This window comes from Melanerpes formicivorus, unplaced genomic scaffold (assembly GCF_026170545.1).
Source record: "Melanerpes formicivorus ecotype bairdi unplaced genomic scaffold, bMelFor1.0.p_v2 SCAF_71, whole genome shotgun sequence".
Lineage (NCBI taxonomy): Eukaryota > Metazoa > Chordata > Aves > Piciformes > Picidae > Melanerpes > Melanerpes formicivorus.
The window spans coordinates 1,706,775-1,726,723 of NW_027142423.1; the positions used below are offsets into that span (position 1 = coordinate 1,706,775).

The 19,949-nt window shown below is 56.3% G+C and overlaps 1 protein-coding gene across 2 annotated transcripts; it reads left to right on the forward strand.

Annotated features, from left to right (window-relative positions):
• Positions 1–275: 275 nt before the first annotated feature.
• LOC137453723 (1-phosphatidylinositol 4,5-bisphosphate phosphodiesterase gamma-1-like) lies at positions 276–19,807 on the forward strand. 2 transcript variants are annotated; one of them, XM_068163213.1, is made up of 33 exons: positions 276–610; positions 725–1,259; positions 7,404–7,553; positions 7,661–7,754; positions 7,867–7,914; positions 8,333–8,417; positions 8,521–8,601; positions 8,692–8,726; positions 9,558–9,630; positions 9,714–9,815; positions 9,896–10,014; positions 10,113–10,198; positions 10,415–10,535; positions 10,635–10,803; positions 11,073–11,192; positions 11,420–11,527; positions 11,630–11,817; positions 12,022–12,222; positions 12,361–12,480; positions 12,973–13,156; positions 13,460–13,537; positions 14,628–14,731; positions 14,964–15,060; positions 15,526–15,592; positions 15,876–16,039; positions 16,366–16,462; positions 16,599–16,823; positions 17,111–17,259; positions 17,637–17,751; positions 17,988–18,149; positions 18,352–18,440; positions 18,561–18,745; positions 18,827–19,807. In XM_068163213.1, the coding sequence occupies exons 2-33, from the start codon at positions 1,040–1,042 to the stop codon at positions 18,876–18,878; spliced, it is 3,888 nt and encodes a 1,295-aa protein (XP_068019314.1). In that variant the 5' UTR covers positions 276–610; positions 725–1,039; the 3' UTR covers positions 18,879–19,807. The 2 variants fall into 2 exon arrangements, with proteins under 2 accessions (XP_068019314.1, XP_068019313.1); XM_068163212.1 differs by having other exon boundaries at positions 276–1,259.
• Positions 19,808–19,949: the final 142 nt, after the last annotated feature.

The following is a 19,949-nucleotide window of genomic DNA, read 5'->3' on the forward strand; positions in this document are numbered from 1 at the left end:
CGGCGAGGACAAGCAGGAGTTAAATCCACAGCAGATACTTTCCTCATCTTTAACCCTCTTTTAGCCCAACTTTTCCACCCAGACAACCCGATCCCACGGTGCCCCCCGGGATGGTGGCGGCAGCCCCTCTCCAAAAGCCGGTCCCCGTTTTGAGTGCCTCTAGATGTCACCCTCAGCCGTTTTTTCCCCCCTGGCCGGGATTTTCCTTTCTCCAAGATCTTGCATTTTTTTTCCGATCCCTTTCTGATCCCTTTCCGGCCATGTGTGATTGCCGTTTCCTCTGGGCGTCCATTTCATCAGCCCGAAAATTAAGAAGCAGCGGAGGAGAGAGGGGTGGCGGGCGGCTGCTTGGGAGGCCCCCTCCTCCTCCTCCTTCACCTCCTCCTCCTCCTCCTCCTCCTCTTCCTCCACCTCCTCCTCCTTCTCATCTACCACCACCGCTCTCCACCATCCCACATCCTATCCCACCAGGATCTCTCACCGCTTCCTCAGCTTGGCCGAACAACCCCCTCGACACCCCCCTCGTCGCTCCCCAGTTCCGCCCCCGGCCCCGCTTGGCCCGGCGGCCGGGGTGGGGGGGATTCACCGCCTCCGCGCAGACACTTTCGGGGTGACTTGGCTTTTTTTGTTGCTTTTTCCCCAGCTCCCCACACCACCTTCTTTCACCCACAGAGGTGTTTCCACCATCTCTCTACGGCGGCCGGATGGTTTTTCTCCCCCCCAGCTCTCAACCACAAGGCCAACACGAGCGGAGCTGCCCAACGTCTCCTCTCCCCCCATCGCTGGATGCCAACGCCGGGGCCGGATTCAACCTCGGCGAGAAGGTCACGGCACCTCCAGCCCACCCTTTTCCTCCCTGCTGTCACCAAGCCTGCGTGGTGGCCGCGGTGTGGCGGTGGGGACGTCGGCCGTAAAGGAAACCCACGCCCGGGGCGAGCGGAGAAGATCCCCAGGGAGCTCTCGGCTCTTGGGTTTGTCCTCTCCTGCATGAGACAACCTCGGCTCTGCGGCTCCGCCGGGCGATGGCCGCGCACTGAAGATGTCCATGGCCAGGCTCAACAGCGTCAATGGCTTTCTGGAGGACAGCAGGATGGAGGCAGGGGACATGGGCAGGATTCTGCGCTGCCTGGAGATGGGTACCGTCCTCACCTTGTTCTATCAGAAGAAGTCGCAGAGGCCGGAGAGAAGGACCTTCCAGGTGAAACTGGAGACCCGGCAGATCATCTGGAGCCGGACGCCCGAGAAGGTGGAGGGGGACAGTGAGTATCGATGGCTGCGGCACTGGGGACTGGGGACGTGCTGGCGGGATGTCCACCTATGGTGGGGGTAGCTGGCTGTGGAGTTCCTGGTCGTGCTGGGATGGCCTGCTGTGCTGGGGTGACTGGCCATGGGGTGCCTGGCCGTGGTGGGGTCCCCTTTCCATGGTGGGATGCCTGGCTATGGGATTCCTGGCCACGCTGGGATGTCCTACCATGGTGAGGTGACTGGCTACTTGGTGTCTGGCTGTGGTGGGGTCCCCTTCCATGGTGGGATGACTGTGGGGTGTGTGGCCGTGCTGGGAAGTCCTGCTGTGGTGGAGTGACAGGCTGTGGGGTACCTAGACTTGCTGGGGTGACTGGCTGTGGTATGATGTCCCACTGTGATGGGGTGCCTGGTCATGGGGTGCTTGGCCATGGTGGGAAGTCCTCCTGTGGTGGGATGACCAGGTATGGGATGCCTAGATGTATTAGGACGCTTGACCATGCTGGGGTGACCCATGTTAGGAAGTCCTACTGTGGTGGAGTGCCTTGCTGTGGGATACTTGAATAGGGTACTTGAATGAGGTGGGATACCTGGATGTGATGGGGTGCCCTACCATGCTGCCGTGGTTGGGTGACTGGTTATGGGATGCTTGGACATGTTGGGATGCCCAGCCATGCTGGGGGGACTGCCTGTGAGGTGTCTGGCTATGGTTGAATGCCCTACTGTGGTGAGATGTTGAGCTGCAGTGGGGTATCTGGTCAAGGGGTGGGTGCCTGGCTGTCATGGGGTGCCCTGCCATGGTGAGATGTCCTACGGTGGTGGAATTCCTGGATGTAGTGGGATGCCCAACCTCAGTGAAGGACCTGGTGGTGATGAGTTGACTGGCTGTGGTAGGGTGCCCACTGTGGTGGAGTGCCTGGCCATGGTGGGGTGCCCAGCTGTGATGAGATGTCCAGATATGGTGGGAGGCCTGGACATGGTAGGGTGCCCAATCATATTGAGACCCCTGGCCATGATGGGGTGCCCTGCTGTAGCAGGATGGCCAGTTCCAAAGGGATGTTCTACTGTGGTGGGATGTCCAACCATGATGGGGTGTCCAGAGATACAAATGTAGGAGCTGCTGGGCTGAGCAACCCTCACCTCCTCCATCCCAGCTCATGCAGTCCATAAGTTGCCATGGCGGTCAAGCTGCTGCCATTTCATCCCTGAGGTTTTAGGTCCTTCCTGGCAAGGAAATAAAGGAGCTGGCTACCACTTTGCCTGCTCATGGTTCTTTTAACCCCAAAACTGGGGAGCTCAGGCTGCTGGGGCAGGCAGCAGCATGAAGTGGAATGTGGTGGTGAACCCATGCAGCCCAGAGAGAACTTGGCCAGCTGGGCTTTGACCCATGTGTGTTAAGAACATCAGTGCAAAGTTTGGTGGCCCTGGGATCCAGCACAGGAGATGCTCCCACTGGAGCATCCAGGGTCACCCTTCTTTGTGGGTTCACCAGTGGCTGTTGGGCCATATTCCCACCACCTGTCATCGGTGGAGGGCCATGCCTTGGTCCTTGCTACCTGGTTGCTCGTTACCTCAGGCCTTGCACCTCCCCTTAAATTGAGCTAAAAAGAGCCAGTGGATGAAGGCATGAAGTTGGGGTGTTGTGGATCCATACCATCACCTCATCCACCCTCCCTGTATGAGGAGGAACCCCGTTTTAGGGTATCACCTCACCTGGATGATGGCAAAGCCCATCAGGGAGATTTGAGAGCTGACAGGTGCCATTTCCCTTGGGGTCTTGGGGGGTGTCTTTAAAAATTGCCCACCTAAAAATCACCACCCACCACTTGTTTTGTATGAGATGAAGCAAGATCTGCTCCCACTGAAGAGGGGACAACCCTGAGCCAGGCTGACAGCCACGGGGAAGCAGGAGGGTGGCACCTGGAGATGAGCACTGCCATGAGCAGAATCCATGCTTGTCTGGACCTGCTGAGTGCAGGAGCAGATTTGTGGGAGGAAGAAGAGGAGGAGGGATAGGCAAGAGGAGGAAGGGCATCCAATTTTGGAGTGGTCCTCATGTGGAAGAGCTCATTCTCCACTTATGGAAATAACACGTTCAGCAGCTGGGCTGCTTCTGATGTCCTGCCTCAGTTTCCCCACCAGTGTTCTGGCTTCTCCATTTGACAGCCCAAAACCCACCATGGAAATATACAACTAACCATGCTCCAGGGGCATCCCCCTGGAAATGGGACAATCCTGCCATCCATCCCCACTGCTCAGCCCTGGATGGGACTCATTCCTCTGTCCTGGTGGTGAGATGGAGCATCTTCACCCCCTGCTCCAGCCCTGCTCCATGCTCACACTTCCTCCCACTAGCCATGATGTGGAAGTGCAGGGAACTCTGGTTCATCCTCAGGGTCTTGCTCCAAGCCCGTGTCCAACCTCACGCCTGTCCAGACCATTTCAAATCCCTTCTTCATCCAGACCTCCCACTTGCAGAGGGATTAGTGGGGACAAGTGGCAGCTCTGATGTCTCTGTTATGGCCTGACAGGACAGAGGCTGGCTCTGCTCAGTCCATGCAGGATAATCCCACGCTTCATCACACAGCCAGTGGAAGCATGTCCATGCTGATGGGCTCACCTGGAGTATCACCTCCAAAATCAACCTCATCATGAGGGGTTTCCAACTCATCACCCTCAGCAGACCCCAGCACAAGGAGAAAATCTGGGGGGAAACTCCAAGAAATTTCCCCCCATAGAAGAGAATCTGAGCTGTCACATGTCCTACCAGAAAGGCTGAGCAAGGTGAAGATGAGGGGGCATGGCTTGAGCCAGCAGGGCTGGGATTTCCCAGCACAGCCATTCCCTCCAGCCACTTCACTTTGTTTTTCTCCTCATGGGCGAAGAGCACTCCCAGGCTCTCAACATCCCTAAAAGCCACCGGGCAGAACCTGCTTCTCTGTCATCTCCCAACCGTTTCAAATCTTCTTTGCAGCAAATCTTCTTTGCATTAGAAGAGGAAGGGGGCAAAAAAATAGAGGGATTTTCACAGCTGGAACCAACTTCCAGAGTGTTTTTAATCACCCGGGACCCCTGAGACAATGCGGGGAGGAGTTTGGAGACATAGTTGTGACATGATGGCTGCAAATCCGCTGCAGATGTGGTTTCCAGGAAGCCACCAGCCCTGGTGCATTGTGCAGCCCTGCGCCGCTCCCTCTTCCTTCAGCTCTTTGTGGAGCTGGGATGTTTGTCCTGAAGAGAAGGGCTTGGGGGTCCTGGTGGGTGAAAAGCTGGACATGAGCCACCCAGAGCTCATGATCCCCCAGCAGTGTGGGCAGCAGGTGGAGGGAGGGGATTCTGCCCCTCTGCTGTGCTGTGCTGAGACCTCACCTGCAGTGCTGGGGCCAGCTCTGGAGTCCCAACACAAGCAGGAACTGCTTGAGCAGGTCCAGTGGAGACCATGAAAATGATCAGAGGGCTGGAGCAACTCTGCTGTGCAGCCAGAGTTGATGTTGTTCAGCCTGGAGAAGAGAAGGCTCCAAAGAAGGCTCCGAGGTGACCTAATTGTGGCCTTCCAGTATCTGAAGGAGGCCTACAAGAAGGCTGGGGAGGGACTGCTCAGGATGTCAGGTAGTGATAGGACTAGGGGGAATGGAATGAAGCTGGAGGTGGGGAGATTCAGACTGGATGTGAGGAGGAGGTTCTTCACCATGAGAGTGGTGAAGCCCTGGAATGGGTTGTCCAGGGAGGTGGTTGAGGCCCCATCCCTGGAAGTGTTTAAGACCAGGCTGGATGAGGCTCTGGCCAGCCTGATCTAGTGTGGGGTGTCCCTGCCCATGGCAGGGGAGTTGGAACTAGCTGATCCTTGTGGTCCCTTCCAACCCTGACTGATGCTATGATACTATAAAGAGAACTTCTGGTGGCATTTCAAGGGGATCTGTAAGATGGAGACAATCTTTTATCAGGGGCCTGTTGTGACAGGACAAGGGGTGATGGTTTGAGACTGAAAGAGGGAGATTGAGACTAGATCTAAAGAAGAAATTCTTCACTGTGAGGGTGGTGAGACCCTGTCCCAGATTGCCCAGAGCAATGGGAGGTGTCCCATCCCTGGAACCATTCCAGGTCAGTTTGTTTGGGGCTCTGAGTAATCTGCTCTAGTTGCAGATGTCCCTGCTGGCTGCAGGGGGTTGCATGAGATGACCTTTGAAGGTCCCTTCGGAAACATTTGATGATTTGATGATCCTGTGATAATTGTCAGCACCCAGATGTCAGGTCTGAAGCTGGATCGTGAAGATATTGAGCTGGGGGGCATCTACATTGTTGGTGGAACATTGGTAGCCACTGGTTTCTTGCTTCTCCCTGTCACCCTCTGGATGGGCAGGTTTGGGGCCAAGCAGCTGTTTCTTAACCAGTAAAGCTCTCTTTCCCCCCAGATACTCCCTGTTTGTCCCAAGGAGTGTTTGCTCCAAGCCACGGAGGCTGCAGAGAGTCATCACTGCAGTTTCATTTCTGAGGCTCTAGTCCTAAATAAAAGCTTGTACAAGGGTACAGACCTCCTGTGTCCAGCTTATGCTAAAACCCCACCCAGATCCATGAAATCTGGCTTGTGGTCATCCAGGCTGGATGAAGCCTCCAGTGTTTTCCAGACTCCTTTTTACCCCTCCTCTTTTCTTGCTTCATGAGCCCAGCTTCTCCCCCCATCCCATATTCCTTGTCCAGCTTTGCTCTGGGTTTAGGATGAGGCTGGAGTCACCACCCCTGGAGGTGTTAAAAAAGGTGTGTGGACATGGCCCTTAAGGACATGGTTCAATGGCCTCGGTGGTGTTGGGTTGATGGTTCTTAGATCATCTTACAGATCTTTTCCAACCAAAACAATTCTGTGATTGACTCTGCATTTAGGATTAGGGTGGAGTCACCCTCTCTGGAGGTGTTCAAGAAACACGTGGACATGATGGCACTTCAGGGCATGTTTTAATGGCCACGGTGGTGTTGGGTTGATGGTTCTCTGATGATCTCAGAGGTCTTTTCCCACCACAACGATTCCACGATTCTACAGTCAAGGCACCAGCAGCCCTTCCCCACCAGCAGCACAGCTTCGGAAGCACGGCTGGGCTGGACATTCTCCAGGAAATGAGCCATTTCCTGGCAGGACAATACCCCGGCGCCGGGATCCGGCCACTCTTGCCCATACAAAGGTCCTTTCCGGTGCCGATGGTTCAGCTCCAGATCGTGAAGCTGCCCAAAGGGTTGATGCTCACGGTACAGTGATCAGCTTTGGATGTTGTTAATCATCTCATCATATTGCTATTCTGCTCCTTGTGGAATGTGTCCACCTGGCCAAGGAGGGGCTGAAAATGTCCCCTGGTAGTGTAGTGGTGAGGAAGACCACGGTCCGGAAACCCAACCCTCCTGCTGCCAATGGGGCTTTATATAGCGGGATAATGAGAGAGCAGTGTGGCAGGAAAGAACCACCCTGTGGTCCAGGCTGCTGGAGCTCCAAATTGGCACCTTTGAGTAGATGTCTTCAATTAAAGGATGAGCTCAGCCTGCCCCAGAGCTGGGGAGGAGAAACGGCTGGAGATGAGGTGGTTGGGACAGGGCAGGCTGAGCCCGGAGGACACGTGGCACCCACAAAGCTGGGAAAGCAGTGGGCAGCACTGCTGGGGTGCCATGTCCTGGGGATGTGAGTCTGTGGAGGACACATAGGAGTGGAGGCAGTGGATGCATACATGGAGACAGTGCTGCAGAGACACCTCATGCTAGGGACCTGGGTCCCTGGAGGACACATGGCCACAGCAGCCATGGTTCTGTCATGCAAGGGCAACCGTGCTGCAGGGCCAACCTGTCCTGGGGATGTGGATCACTGGCCATGGCCATCATGCACCAACAGGCAGTGCCATGGGGATGCCCCATTCTGGAGACACAGTTCCATGAAGAACATGTATTAGCCATGGTGCCACATCACTGGATGGCAGTAGGGACATGTCTTCCTGGAGGATTCATGGCCACAGCACCCACAAGAACATCACCCACTAATGGGCAGTGCCAGGGGGATGCCCCATCCCGGGGACAAGGCTCTTAGATGCCCCATGGTCCGCTGGCAGTGCCACCGGCTGCTGCCCAAGCGGGTGGTGGCAGGGGGTGAGGGCAGGGGACAATCCCGTGTTGCTGTCTGCCCACAGTCGACATCCGGGAGATCAAGGAGATCCGCCTGGGGAAGAACTCGCGGGACTTCGAGCGCTACCCCGAGGACGCTCGCAAGCTGGACTTCAGCATGTGCTTCATCATCCTCTACGGCATGGACTTCAGGCTGAGGACGCTCAGCGTGGCCGGTGCGTGGGCTCCGGCCTCCTCCCACCCGGCCGCCCCTGGGCTCTCATCCCCTTGCTGACCCCATCTCCCCCACCCTCATCTCACCACCCTCCCCTTTCTCCTCCAGCTTTCTGCGAGGAGGACATCAACTTGTGGATAACAGGTCTCAACTGGCTGGTGGTGGACACCCAGAAAGCCCAGACCCCGCTGCAGATCGAGAGGTGAGGAAGGACCAGCAGGTGCCCTTTCATGGTCAGCATACGGAGGACAAAGCCCACCCTGGGCTTGGTTCCTCATGGGGCTGAGCACCGTCTGCCATCCCTTCCTTCCCAGGTGGCTACGGAAACAGTTTGATGGGATGGACCGGTCACGGGAAGGCAGGTGAGCACCACCTCATGCCAAGAAATCTGGACCCCAATGTCCTCATGCCTGCTGTTGCATTTCCACCAGTGCCAGGACGGGGTGGACCGTCAGTGCAGCCCATAAACATCTCCCCAGGACAGCAAAACCCCCAAATCAAATGAATTTGGTCCAAAATTATTATGGGGGTGGGCATCATCTCCACATGGTTTTCAGACAAGCTCCTTCTCCCCAGCCTAATGCCAGGACCCATGTAATTGTGTGCTGTACCACAGTGGCAGGCTAGAGCCTGGTTAGGGTGGGAGCCCCACACCAAAGACCACACTGTACCAGCTTTTAGGGTGAGACCCTTGGTGTTGGGAGCTGAGACCCGTTCAGGGGTTGTCCATTCTCTATGGGGTCTGGGCAGCACCCTGACACCATGTACACCCTCCTGCAGCATCACAGTGAAGGACCTGAAGGCCATGCTGCCCCAGGTGAACTACCGGGTCCCAAACATGAGGTTCTTGAGGGACAAACTCGTGGTAAGGACTTCCTAGCTATGCAAGGAGATGGCCTTCAAGCCATCCCTGGTGTCACCAGCTCTGGTTGGGTGGCTCCACTCACATGAAGCACCATCTCCCACAGGAGGTGGAAGCCAGGAACGAGATGACCTTCTCCCATTTCATCCAGTTCTACAAGAACCTGATGTTTGACGCACAGAAGTCGGTAAGAGCCGTGACTTGTCCTCTAAAGCATCTCCCCCCAGTGCGACGTGTCCCTCACCAGCTAAGCCTGGCCCTCTCCCTTGTCTTGCAGGTCATTGAGCAGCTGGAGCTCTCCTTCCCTTTGAGGTGAATATCCAGGGAATTCCATGGCTTCCATTCCAAACAACATTCCAGGAGTTGGGTCTGTTGGGTGGGCAATGCAGCCGAGTGGTGGGACAGAGCTGGGGATGGGAGTGGGGATGAGAGCAGGAATGGGAGCAGGGATAGAAGAAGGGGTGAGAGGGGGAATGGGAATTAACAATGAGAGCAAGAATAGTAGCAGGGATGAGCAGGGATGGGAGTGGAGATGGGAAAGGAGATGGGAGAAGGGATGGGAGTGGAGATGGAAGCAAAAACAAAAGCAGAGATGAGCAGGGATGGCAGTGGGAATGGGAGAAGGGAGAGGGAAAGGGAATGGGAATGGGTATGGGAATAGAAGTAGGGATCAGAGCAGAGATGGAAGCAGGAAAGGAAGTGGCAATGGGGGTGGAGATGGGAGCAAGGATGGGAGAGAAGATGATCAGGGATGGGAGAAGGCATGAGCAGATATGGAAGTGGGGAATAGGAATAGGGATGGGAGCTGGGACAGGAGTGAGGTTGAGAGCAGGGACAGGAGCAGGAATGGCAAAAGATGAGAGTGGAGATGGGAGTGAGGATGGGAGCAGGGATGAACAAGGACGGGAGTGGAGATGGGAGCAGGGATCTGAGCAGGAATGCGTGTGGAGATGGGAGCAGGGATGGGTGCTAGGGATGTAGGAACACGTCACCTGCACTCTCCCCAGGCCCCCTGTGCAGCTGGCAGGACTGGGGGGCATCATGGGGCTGAGCTTCAGGTGGACATTGGTGGCCTCAACCTCTTCATGGGGTCTATCCCAACTCCTGGTCCTGGTCCCCACTGATGGCTGCTCCATGTCCCAGGAACGTGGACCGCCCTGAGCTGTGCCAAATCTCCCTCTATGACTTCCAGAAGTTCCTGCTGCATGATCAGAAGGTAGGTGCTCTGAGACACCTCCATGGCATCACCCTTAGCTTCAGTCTGTTCCTCCTGTAACAATGGCCATGTTTCCACCCAAGGAAGCCTGGGCCAGCGACGTGGGCATGGTGAGGGACTACATGTGCAGCTACCTCAAGGAGGGCTGCAATGAAGCGACAGACCCCTCCTTCCAGCTGGATGAGGTGGGTAGCTTCACACAGCACCCACCCAAGGGTGTCTTCTTGTCCCCATCAGGCTCTGACCTCTCTGCTTCCCTCCCCAGTTCCTCACGTACCTCTTCTCCAAGGAGAACATGGTGATGGACTCCAAGTATGAGCGCGTGGTGCCTGAGGAGATGAACCACCCCTTGTCCCAGTACTGGATCTCCTCCTCCCACAACACGTAAGGGCAGGGTGGGCTCTCCTTGGGGTCCTCTGAGCATCTCATCACCTTCATCAAGGTAGCCTTGGCCACTGATGGTCCTTCTCACTCCTCTGCAGGTACCTAACAGGGGACCAGTTCTCCAGTGAGTCCTCCCTGGAGGCGTACGCCCGCTGCCTGCGCATGGGCTGTCGCTGCATTGAGTGTGAGTCCCACCAGACCCTTTGGTGATGCTCAGTCTCCCCCAGAATTTCATGGTGCATCAGACAGACCATCCTCTGCAGCCATGCCATGGCACTGGGGTTGAGAGGGGTCTTCCATGTTTAGGGGCCCAAAAACATGGTCCCCAGTGCATGGTTGTTGACCAGAATGTGTATGGTTGGTGACCATAATGTGTTAACCAAGGTGTCTCCTCACTCAGTGGACTGCTGGGATGGTCCAGATGATCTCCCCATCATCTACCATGGCCACACGCTCACCTCCAAGATCAAGTTTCTGGATGTGCTGCACACCATCAAGGAGCACGCGTTCGTCACCTCTGAGTAGGGTCCAGCCCCCCAGCAGCCCCCCAGTTCTGGGCCCAACAGGCAACCTCCCCCTCACCTTCATCTGAGGTCACCATTCCCACCTACTTCTTCCAGGTTCCCCATCATCCTCTCCATTGAAGATCACTGCAGCATTGTGCAGCAGAGGAACATGGCCTCCCACTTCAAGAAGGTCTTTGGGGACATGCTGCTCACCAAGCCAGTGGACATCAATGCTGATGAGTTGCCCTCACCCACACAGCTCAAGAAGAAGATCCTAATCAAGGTATGGAGTGGACACCACCCCAAAGCCTGCCTTTGCAGGAGGCACAAAGACCACAGTGGGCTGGGTGGGATGGCGATTCTCCCAAATCTTGGGACCCAAGAGCAATATCCCTCTGTGTAGAAGTAGGGCATCTTCAACGTTCTCCTGCAAGAGATAGTCAAGGGGATCATGGGGTGGTGGAAAGCAATCTGTGGGAACCCACAAACGGCCTGAGGGTTAGGAGATCAGTGTGTTGGACACCATGAAGAGCTCCCTTCTCTTGTCCCCAGCACAAGAAGCTGGTCGAAGGGAACCTGTACGAGGAGGTCTCCACTGCCAGTTACTCAGAGAATGACATCAGCAACTCCATCAAGAATGGCATTCTCTACCTTGAAGACCCTATCGACCACGTAAGGCACTCCCTGCCAAGGGCAGCCAGGGGTCAGAAGGGGATGAGCATTGGGGTTTGGGTTGGACATGGGTTATGGGCTAGACCATTGCAATGCTGTGAGAGACAGGAGGGAGCAGAAACAAGCACCTCAAAGTCCCATCCCTCTATGCTATCAACCTAACCTTGGTGTTGCTCTTCCTCTGCCATCAACCTCCCAACCCTGGTGGTGCTCTTCCTCCCTCGCAGACCTGGAGCCCTCATTATTTTGTCCTGACAAGCAACAAGATCTACTACTCAGAGGAGACATCCCGCTACCAGTTCAATGAGGATGAAGAGGAGGTGGAGCAGAAGGAGGTGGGTGAGGGGCAGGATGCCTGCCATGGGGCAGGGGGATTTAGGGAGGACACCATGGGGAGTGCTAGAGGTTGGTGACACCCATTTTGGGTGAACTTGTAGGAGTTCAACAACAACGAGCTGCACTTCACCGAGAAGTGGTTCCATGGGAAGCTGGGAGGTGGCCGTGACGGGCGCCAGATCGCCGAGAAGCTGCTCCACGAGTACTGCACCGAGACGGGCGGCAAGGATGGCACCTTCCTGGTGCGCGAGAGCGAGACCTTTGTGGGCGACTACACCCTCTCCTTCTGGTAGGGCCTCCGTGGTGGAAACCGGATCCCACCCTCCCCAGGCTGGTCTGGGCACCCCACCAAGGGCTGGCCCACCAGTCAGTCCCCAGTGTGGAGGCTGGAACGGCTTCTGGGGGAGGGCATTGCCACACTGTTGAGCCCTGAGCAGGGGATGGTGGGAACGTGGCCCTGAACTGACTCAGCTTCTCTCCACCACCACGGCAGGAGGTCCAGCCGGGTGCAGCACTGCCGGATCCACTCACGGCAAGAAGCTGGTGCCACCAAGTTCTACCTGACGGACAACCTGGTCTTTGACAGCCTCTACAGCCTCATCTGCCACTACCGCGAGGTGCCCCTCCGCTGCAATGAGTTTGAGATGCGCCTCACCGACCCTGTCCCCCAGCCCAATGCCCATGAGAGCAAAGAGTGAGGATGCTCCCCAACCCCACCCCGGTGGTCCCTTGGGTTCGCCAGCCTCTTCTGTCCCCGCTGTCAGATGTGGGTGCCTGCCGGGGCACAGAGACGCCGATGTTCAGCCACCACCTCCGTGTTCTGCTTCGCTAGGTGGTACCACGCCAGCCTGACGCGCCTGCAGGCCGAGCACATGCTGATGAGGGTCCCACGAGACGGAGCCTTCCTGGTGCGCAAGCGCAGCGAGCCCAACTCCTACGCCATCTCCTTCCGGTGAGCATGGCCACCTCGGCACCACCACGAGCCTGGCGGGACTCAGGCACGGCTGCCAACCGAGCTGAGAACTGCCTGGCTCATGTCTGTCGTGAGTCCCTGGTGGGTGGAAAGGATCTACTCTGGGTCAATAAGGTGACATGCTGGGGTGCGTGGTGCTGTCATGGTGGAATCTCATGGCAGCAGTGATGGGAAAGCTACATCCTTAGTGGCATCACATAGAGCCATAGAACAGAATTGTAGCATCATTAAGGTTGGAAAAGGCCTCTTAAGTTCATCAAGACTAACCACATTGGACCACCGAGTCCAACAGCACCATGTCCGCTAAACCATGTCCCTAAGTGCCATGTCTACACATTTTTTGAAGACCATCAGGGGTGGTGACTCCACCATCTTCCTGAACAACCTGTTCCAATGCTTGGCCTGTCCCCATCATGGAGCCAAGGTCCAGCCACTGCTCACATGTCCCCTCCTTGTCTCTCGTGGTCCCAGGGCAGAGGGGAAGATCAAGCACTGCCGCATCCAGCAGGAGGGTCGTCTCTTCATGCTGGGCAGCTCGGCTGAGTTTGAGAGCCTGGTGGACCTCATCAGCTACTATGAGAAGCATCCACTCTACCGCAAGATGAAGCTACGCTACCCCATCAATGAGGAGACTCTGGAGAAGATGGGCACCACTGTGAGTGCTCCCAGTGGTGGGGATGGTGGGAACAGGGCCTCTGTGGCACAGGCAACCAAGACCCATCCCCAGTTCCATCATGGTTGGAAGGTCTCCTTCTTCCTCCTAGTTGAAGCCCAGCCAGAACTGGCCAAGCTCATTCCACAGCCATTGTCCATGGTTATAGCTGCACCATAATTCCCTTCCAAGTTGCAATGGGACATTAGGTCCCTCTTAACCTGCTCTGGTAGCCCAGCTCCCACCACATCCCCTTGCTGGCCCTGTCCACATCCTAGTGACCCATTCAGGCATTTCTCCTTGCAGGAGCTGGACTATGGAGCTCTGTATGAGGTGCGGACCCCCCACTTCTATGTAGAAGCCAACAAGATGCCAATGGCCAGGGTAAGGAGGGCTGAGATGGTGTCCCTAGGTGGTGGAGGGTGGATGGGACATGACCATTCTAGTGCTGGAGGTGCTGGGTGATCCCCCCACAGACCCCCCACATCTCCCACCACTGACCTGAGAAGTGATGATGTTTTGTGGTGTTTTTCTGGCCTTCAAGCAATGCTGGACCCCATATCACCATCACTTGGAGACAATCCAAGCCCCAGTGACAGCACTGCCACAATGTGGTGGGTAGGACAGGTCTGGTGAGAGCCCAGCCTGGAGTAAGGACCTGGCCCAAGTTAGTTTCAGCAGCAAGGAAAGCCCCATGGACCCTTTTGCACTGGAGAACCCCAAGGAGAGCAGCTTTAGGGTCAGTTCCCCGGTGGTGCAGTCTCCATATTCCAAGGTTTTGGGGACTGAGGTGGTCTTGCAACTTACCCAGCCTTCATCCTTGGAAATTTTTGGTACCAGCATGGCCTTGGACTTGACTTAGTCTGTGTCCTCAGAGGGTTTTCAGATTGGGCTGATCTTAGAGCTAACCCTGGAGGAGGCTGGACTGTGGAGGCTCAAGGTCCCTCCACCGTGATCCTGCAATGCCATCACCCAGCATCTGTCCAGCCTTCAAGGTCCCTTGTGCAGCAGAGCAGTATTCAGGCTAAGACCAAACATGGGAAAGCTTAACCTAAAGGGATGGTGGCATCATGAGATTAATCCTTTCAGTGCACCAGGAGAAACCACTGGAGGACCCAGAAGAGTCATAGAATGGCTTAGGTTGGAAGGGACCTCTGAGATCATCTGCTCCTACCTTCTTGCCACGGGCAGGGACGCCTCTTAACTAGACTTGGCTGCTCAGGGGCTCAGAAGAACCCGCTTTGCTCTGAACATGGTGGTCCATAGGACCACAAACACCTCCAGACCTCTTGTCCCCTCTAACACACCCTCCTGCTGCCATGAGAGACTTAGGGACCTTGTTTAGGATTTTGGACCCTTGGGAGCCTCCATCTTCCACTGTGGGGGCTTGAGAAGCTAGGCTGAGTGGGGCACACTCCCCACCAATGTCTCCAAGCGCTGGGTGGTGACACCTGTCCCTCTGTGGGTGTGGCAGTGCACGGTGAAGGCTCTGTACGACTACAAAGCGCAGCGGGAGGACGAGCTGTCGTTCTGCAAGCAAGCCATCATCCACAACGTCGACAAGCAGGACGGCGGCTGGTGAGGGCGGCTGGGGCCCTTGGCATGGACATCGCTGCGGGGGGAAGGTGGAGGGGACACCTTGAGCTCTCAGCCCGTGGTGGTTTTAACTGCCTCCTTTTCTGTCCCACCCCACCCCCCCCACCCTGCCAACCCCTTCTCCAGCCACCCCCTGACATGGCATGCAGCATGGTGACCCCTGTCCTTCCGCCCCAAATCGCTCCGTTTGCCTTGATCCTCTCACCCCTTGCAGGTGGCGAGGGGACTATGGGGGCAAGAAGCAGCTGTGGTTCCCGGCCAACTACGTGGAGGAGATCGTCAGCACACAGGCACAGGAGCAGGATGAGGCTGTGAGTGCAGTGGACTGAGGTCACCTGAGATGCTCCCAGCTTTGTGTCAATCTGGGCAATACAGAGGCTGGGGCATGTTCCTGGCCCTGTGCTAGCCCAGGTCTTCTCTGGAGGCTGGAAGATGCTCATGGCCCTGCTGCAGCCCAGATCCTTCTCCAGAGGCTGGGAAATACTCATGGTCCTGCTACAGCTTGGACCCTTATCTGAATTCTGGGGAATGCTCATGGTCCTATTTGAGCCCAGATCCTTCTCCAGAAGCTGGTTGATGCTACCAGCCTAGACTAGCTCAGAAGCTTCTCCAGAGGCTGGAGGATGCACACCTGCAGAGCAGAACAGATCATGTTCCCCACTTTTGCTTAGGCTTGACCAGTTTGGTGGGCTGGAGGGAGGCTTTCAAATGGCATAGGCACCAGGCTTGGCCTCACATACCTCCTCCACCACCCTCTCTTCCTTCTTCTCTTGCAGTCATCAGAAAACAGCCCCCTGGGGAACTTCCTGAAGGGCTTCATCGATGTGCCATCCTGCCACGTTGGTGAGTGTCCCAACCACATCCTCACTGCAGTTATGGGAGCCTCTGCTGAAGCTCAGCCATGAGTTGAGGCTCCTCAAACATACCAGGCAGTTGCCAGCTGGGCTTGTGCTTGGCACAGTGTGGTGGGGAGCACCATGGAGCTGGGCTTGGAGGGATGTGCGTGGTGGGGTGCCAGGAGGGGCTGGTGGGGGCCCGGGAGCGGGACCGCTGAGGTTTCGTTTGCTCCACAGAGCCATCCATTGGGAATGTCTTCAAGTAAAGCCCCCCTCTGATGTCCTTATAGTTATCTCCAAAGACGGGAGGAGCTCCAAACCATTTGTCTTCACCATCCATTCCCAGCAGATGTCCCACGCAGCCCAGTCGCTGGACGTGGCCGCGGACACCCAGGAGGAACTCAGCGAGTGGGTGGCCAAGATCCGAGAGGCCACGCAGAACGCCGACGCCAGGGTGAGGGGCGCCAGGGTGAAGAGGATTCATAGAGTCATAGAATCATAGAATGGTTTGGGTTGGAAGGGACCTTGAAGATCATCTAGTTCCAACCCCTCTGCCATAGGTGGGGACACCTTCCACTAGACCAGGTTGCTCAAGGCCTCATCCTTGAGCACCTTGGCCTCGAACACCTCCAGGGAAGGGGCATCTACAGCCTCCCTGGGCAACCTGTTCTAGTGTCTCAGAAAGGGGCTGAATGGTTCCATTCCTCCACGGATGGTCTTCAACGTCTCCAAAGGATGAGACTGGAGGAAGACCTTCAGCTCCTCTTAACCCTTGTGTAGATGCAAGAGGGGAAGATCATGGAGCGGAGGAAGAAGATTGCGCTGGAGCTCTCCGAGCTGGTGGTGTATTGTCGCCCGGTGCCGTTCGACGAGGACAGTAAGAGCTGGAGAAACGGGATGGTGGGATGAGCATGGGAAGGGATGGGGGGAGGGAACCAAGCAGTCCTGGTGAGCCACCTGCAGGCCACCACACAGCTCCCTGCTGTCCACTAATGGTCACTGGGTGCTTTCAGAGATCGGCACGGATAAGGCGTGCTACAGGGACATGTCCTCCTTCCCGGAGACCAAGGCGGAGAAGTACGCCAACCGCAGCAAGGGCAAGAAGTTCCTGCAGTACAACCGGCGCCAGCTCAGCCGCATCTACCCCAAAGGGCAGCGCCTGGACTCCTCCAACTATGACCCCTTGCCCATGTGGATCTGCGGGAGCCAGCTCGTGGCCCTCAACTTCCAGACACCCGGTAAGTCCTGCTCCTGCGCTGGTTTCTGAGCTTGTCCCTACAGGTGGCCTCAATATCACCATCCCCAGTGGCTCTGCCCAGGGTCCTGTCGCTAGAGGTGGTGTGGATGATCTCTCCAGCCTTTGTTCTCATCCTCATGGGGACATCTCCATGCAGTTCTTGGGTGCTTCATACAAAACCCACCTGCATCTTTTCTACAACCAGGGTTAGGGACTCTTAGCTGGGGGTTTGCCAGGGCAGGACCCACAGCCCTATAGCTCAGAGCTTCTCTGTCTTCGTGGCCACAGACAAGCCGATGCAGCTGAACCAGGCACTCTTCATGCTCGGTGGTCGCAGCGGCTACGTCCTGCAGCCTGACATCATGAGGGATGAGACTTTTGACCCCTTTGACAAGAACAGCCTGAAGATCGTGGAGCCCATCACAGTCCAGCTGCAGGCAAGTGGGCAAGGACAGCAGGTCCACCTTGAGGTGGTCACCATCAAAATGGGAGCTTAGTTTTTGGGTCAGCTAGGGGTGGTTTTGACATGTTCCAGCCAGAAATTTGCCCCCTGGAGTTTCTGACCCCATGATCTCTTTGGTTTGTGGCTCCTTCTCCACATGTGGCATCATTTTTTGTGGAGGCAAACCCCACAATGGCACAAAGCCAAGCCTAACATGAGTGAGATCAAGGTGGAGGGCAGAAGGTGTGATGCGGCTAATGATGGCCAAGTAGGCAAGCCCAAGCCAACTGAGCCACTGGGCTGGTTTGAGAAGTCTTTTATTGCTTAGCATGGTTGGAACTCATCCTCTTCCTCCTCCTCTTCCTCCCACAGATCCTTGGTGCCCGGCACTTGCCCAAGAATGGGAGGAGCATTGTGTGTCCCTTCGTGGAGGTGGAGGTCTGTGGCTCTGAGTATGACAACAGCAAGAACAAGACAGACGTTGTAGGTGAGGATCCATATGGGTGATGTTTCCATATGTCCCCTGTGCCTTGGGGACAGGTGGGGACACCAGGACAACCCCAGCTGTGTCTTTTGTAGTCCTCTTGGTCATGTAGGTGATGGGGATGGGCTTTGTGGGGTGGTGAAGAGGACAAGCATCTCCCTAATGAGCTGGTGCCATGCTGGTGATGTCCATGTGTCTAGCCCCACTCTGACCTCCTTGCTCTCTCCTTGTCCCCCAAGCTGACAATGGCTTCAACCCCGTCTGGATCTTCAAGCAATTTGTCTTTGACATCAACAACCCTGAATTTGCCTTCCTCCGCTTCGTGGTGTACGAGGAGGACATGTTCAGTGACCCCAATTTCTTGGCACAAGCCACCTTCCCTGTCAAAGGCCTCAAAACAGGTACAGTCCTTCCATCTGCACCATTATCAACATCAGGATTGTGATCATGGACTCATAGAACCCTAGAATGGTTTGGGTTGGAATAGATCTTCAAAGGTTATCTAATCCAGCCCTCTGACAATCATCACGATCTCCTTGGGGATCTGGCTGTGGTGAGGGGCTTGGCCCCTGACGTGAGCTCATGTTGTGGTGTTGTGTCCAGGCTACCGCTCGGTGCCATTGAAGAACAGCTACACCGAGGACCTGGAGCTCGCCTCCCTCCTCATCCACATTGAGATCATCAACGCCAAGGCAGGTGGCCCAGGCAGCTGGGAGAACCTTGTACCTCAGTTTCCCCAGCTGAAGCAAGGGAAAACAGCACCCTGGGGTGTCCTTCCACCTAACCAGGCTCATACCCTTGTGTTGGAGCAGGAGGAAGATGAGGAGAACCTCTACTCCTCCATCCAGCAGCTCCGGGACCGCGCCAGCGAGCTCTCCAGCCAGGTCTCCAGCTACGAGCGCACCAACGGCTGCGACTCGCGCTATCAGCAGCGCCTCGACGAGCTGCGGGCAGCCCAGGAGCGCCTCATGGAGCTCACCGAAGTCCGCAACCGCAAGTGAGTGTCCGTCCCCTCTCTGTGCCTCTGGGAGGTCCATCTCGACAGGGTCCCTAAGGCCACCACTCTGCTTCCCACCAGGTTGATGGAGAAGAAGAAGAGGGACCGGCAGATGGTCACCAAACGCAGCTGAGCTGGATGGATACGAGCCCACCAGCCTGCTGTGGATCTTCCCCACTGCCTCCTCTTCGTCTGCAACCACCTTTGGAGGTGGGGTGGCTGGATCCGGACCACCCCTACCGCACCCACGGCTGGGTGACAGCAGCGTGACAAATTTGAGGACAAAAGGGGACTTTGGGTAGCTCTGCCTGTGATGTTTCTCTGTCTGGGTGAGGTAGGAGGTGGGACGCTCCGGTTGTAGATCTTGAGTGCCTCCAGCTTCATCCTTTGTCCCCTGGGGTTCATGGTCACATCCCTGTCCCCATGGGTTGGCCACCACAGCTCCTCTTAATCCTGTGTCCTCCATCTCCTACCACAAGCCCTACGACTTATGGGGAAACTGAGGCACAACCAGCCCAGGATGGGGCAAAAACCAGCCACCTCCATCCTGGGGTCAGGAGCAGCTGGCAGTGAGGTAGCAGGATGGGGACACAAGGGGACACTGCGTGGGGCAAGGGGGACGTTTTGTCCCCCTGCTATAAATATCTGTATTTTCTTCTTTTATCCAGCCTGTACATACGGCCTGGGGTGGGGTGGGGGTCTGCACCAGCTGCAGTATTAGGGCATGGTGAGGACCCCAAAATGTCTTGAGATGTCCCCATCATGGTCACCAGGGAGAAGGGGACAAGGTATGGCAGTGTCCCATGGAGCAGCGTGGCTAGTGACAGGGTGCCCTGAGCAAGCACACGCAGTCAACGAGGTGGTCCCAAAGGGGACAAAGATGTCCCTGAGGTGACACCAGTGTTGGCCCCAAACCCTGGGAATGGAGTCCCCGGATCCTGTCAGTGGAGGGGGGTGCCTGGTGGGGTGGTGGCTGAGGACATCTCAGGGTGTTCCCTGGGGTCGAGGGGTCCCGGCAGGGTGGGATCTGTGTATTCTTTGTATGAAAATAAATCTATTTAGCCAATATTTATACCCTGCTGCCACAGTCTGGTGTCACATCCCCAACACCACTGTCCCCCCAGGGTGGTGCCTTGGTGGATCCAGTGTGTCAGCCTTGACCCCATCACCTGTCCCAACAGGGATGGGGACACTTGGGCAGTGT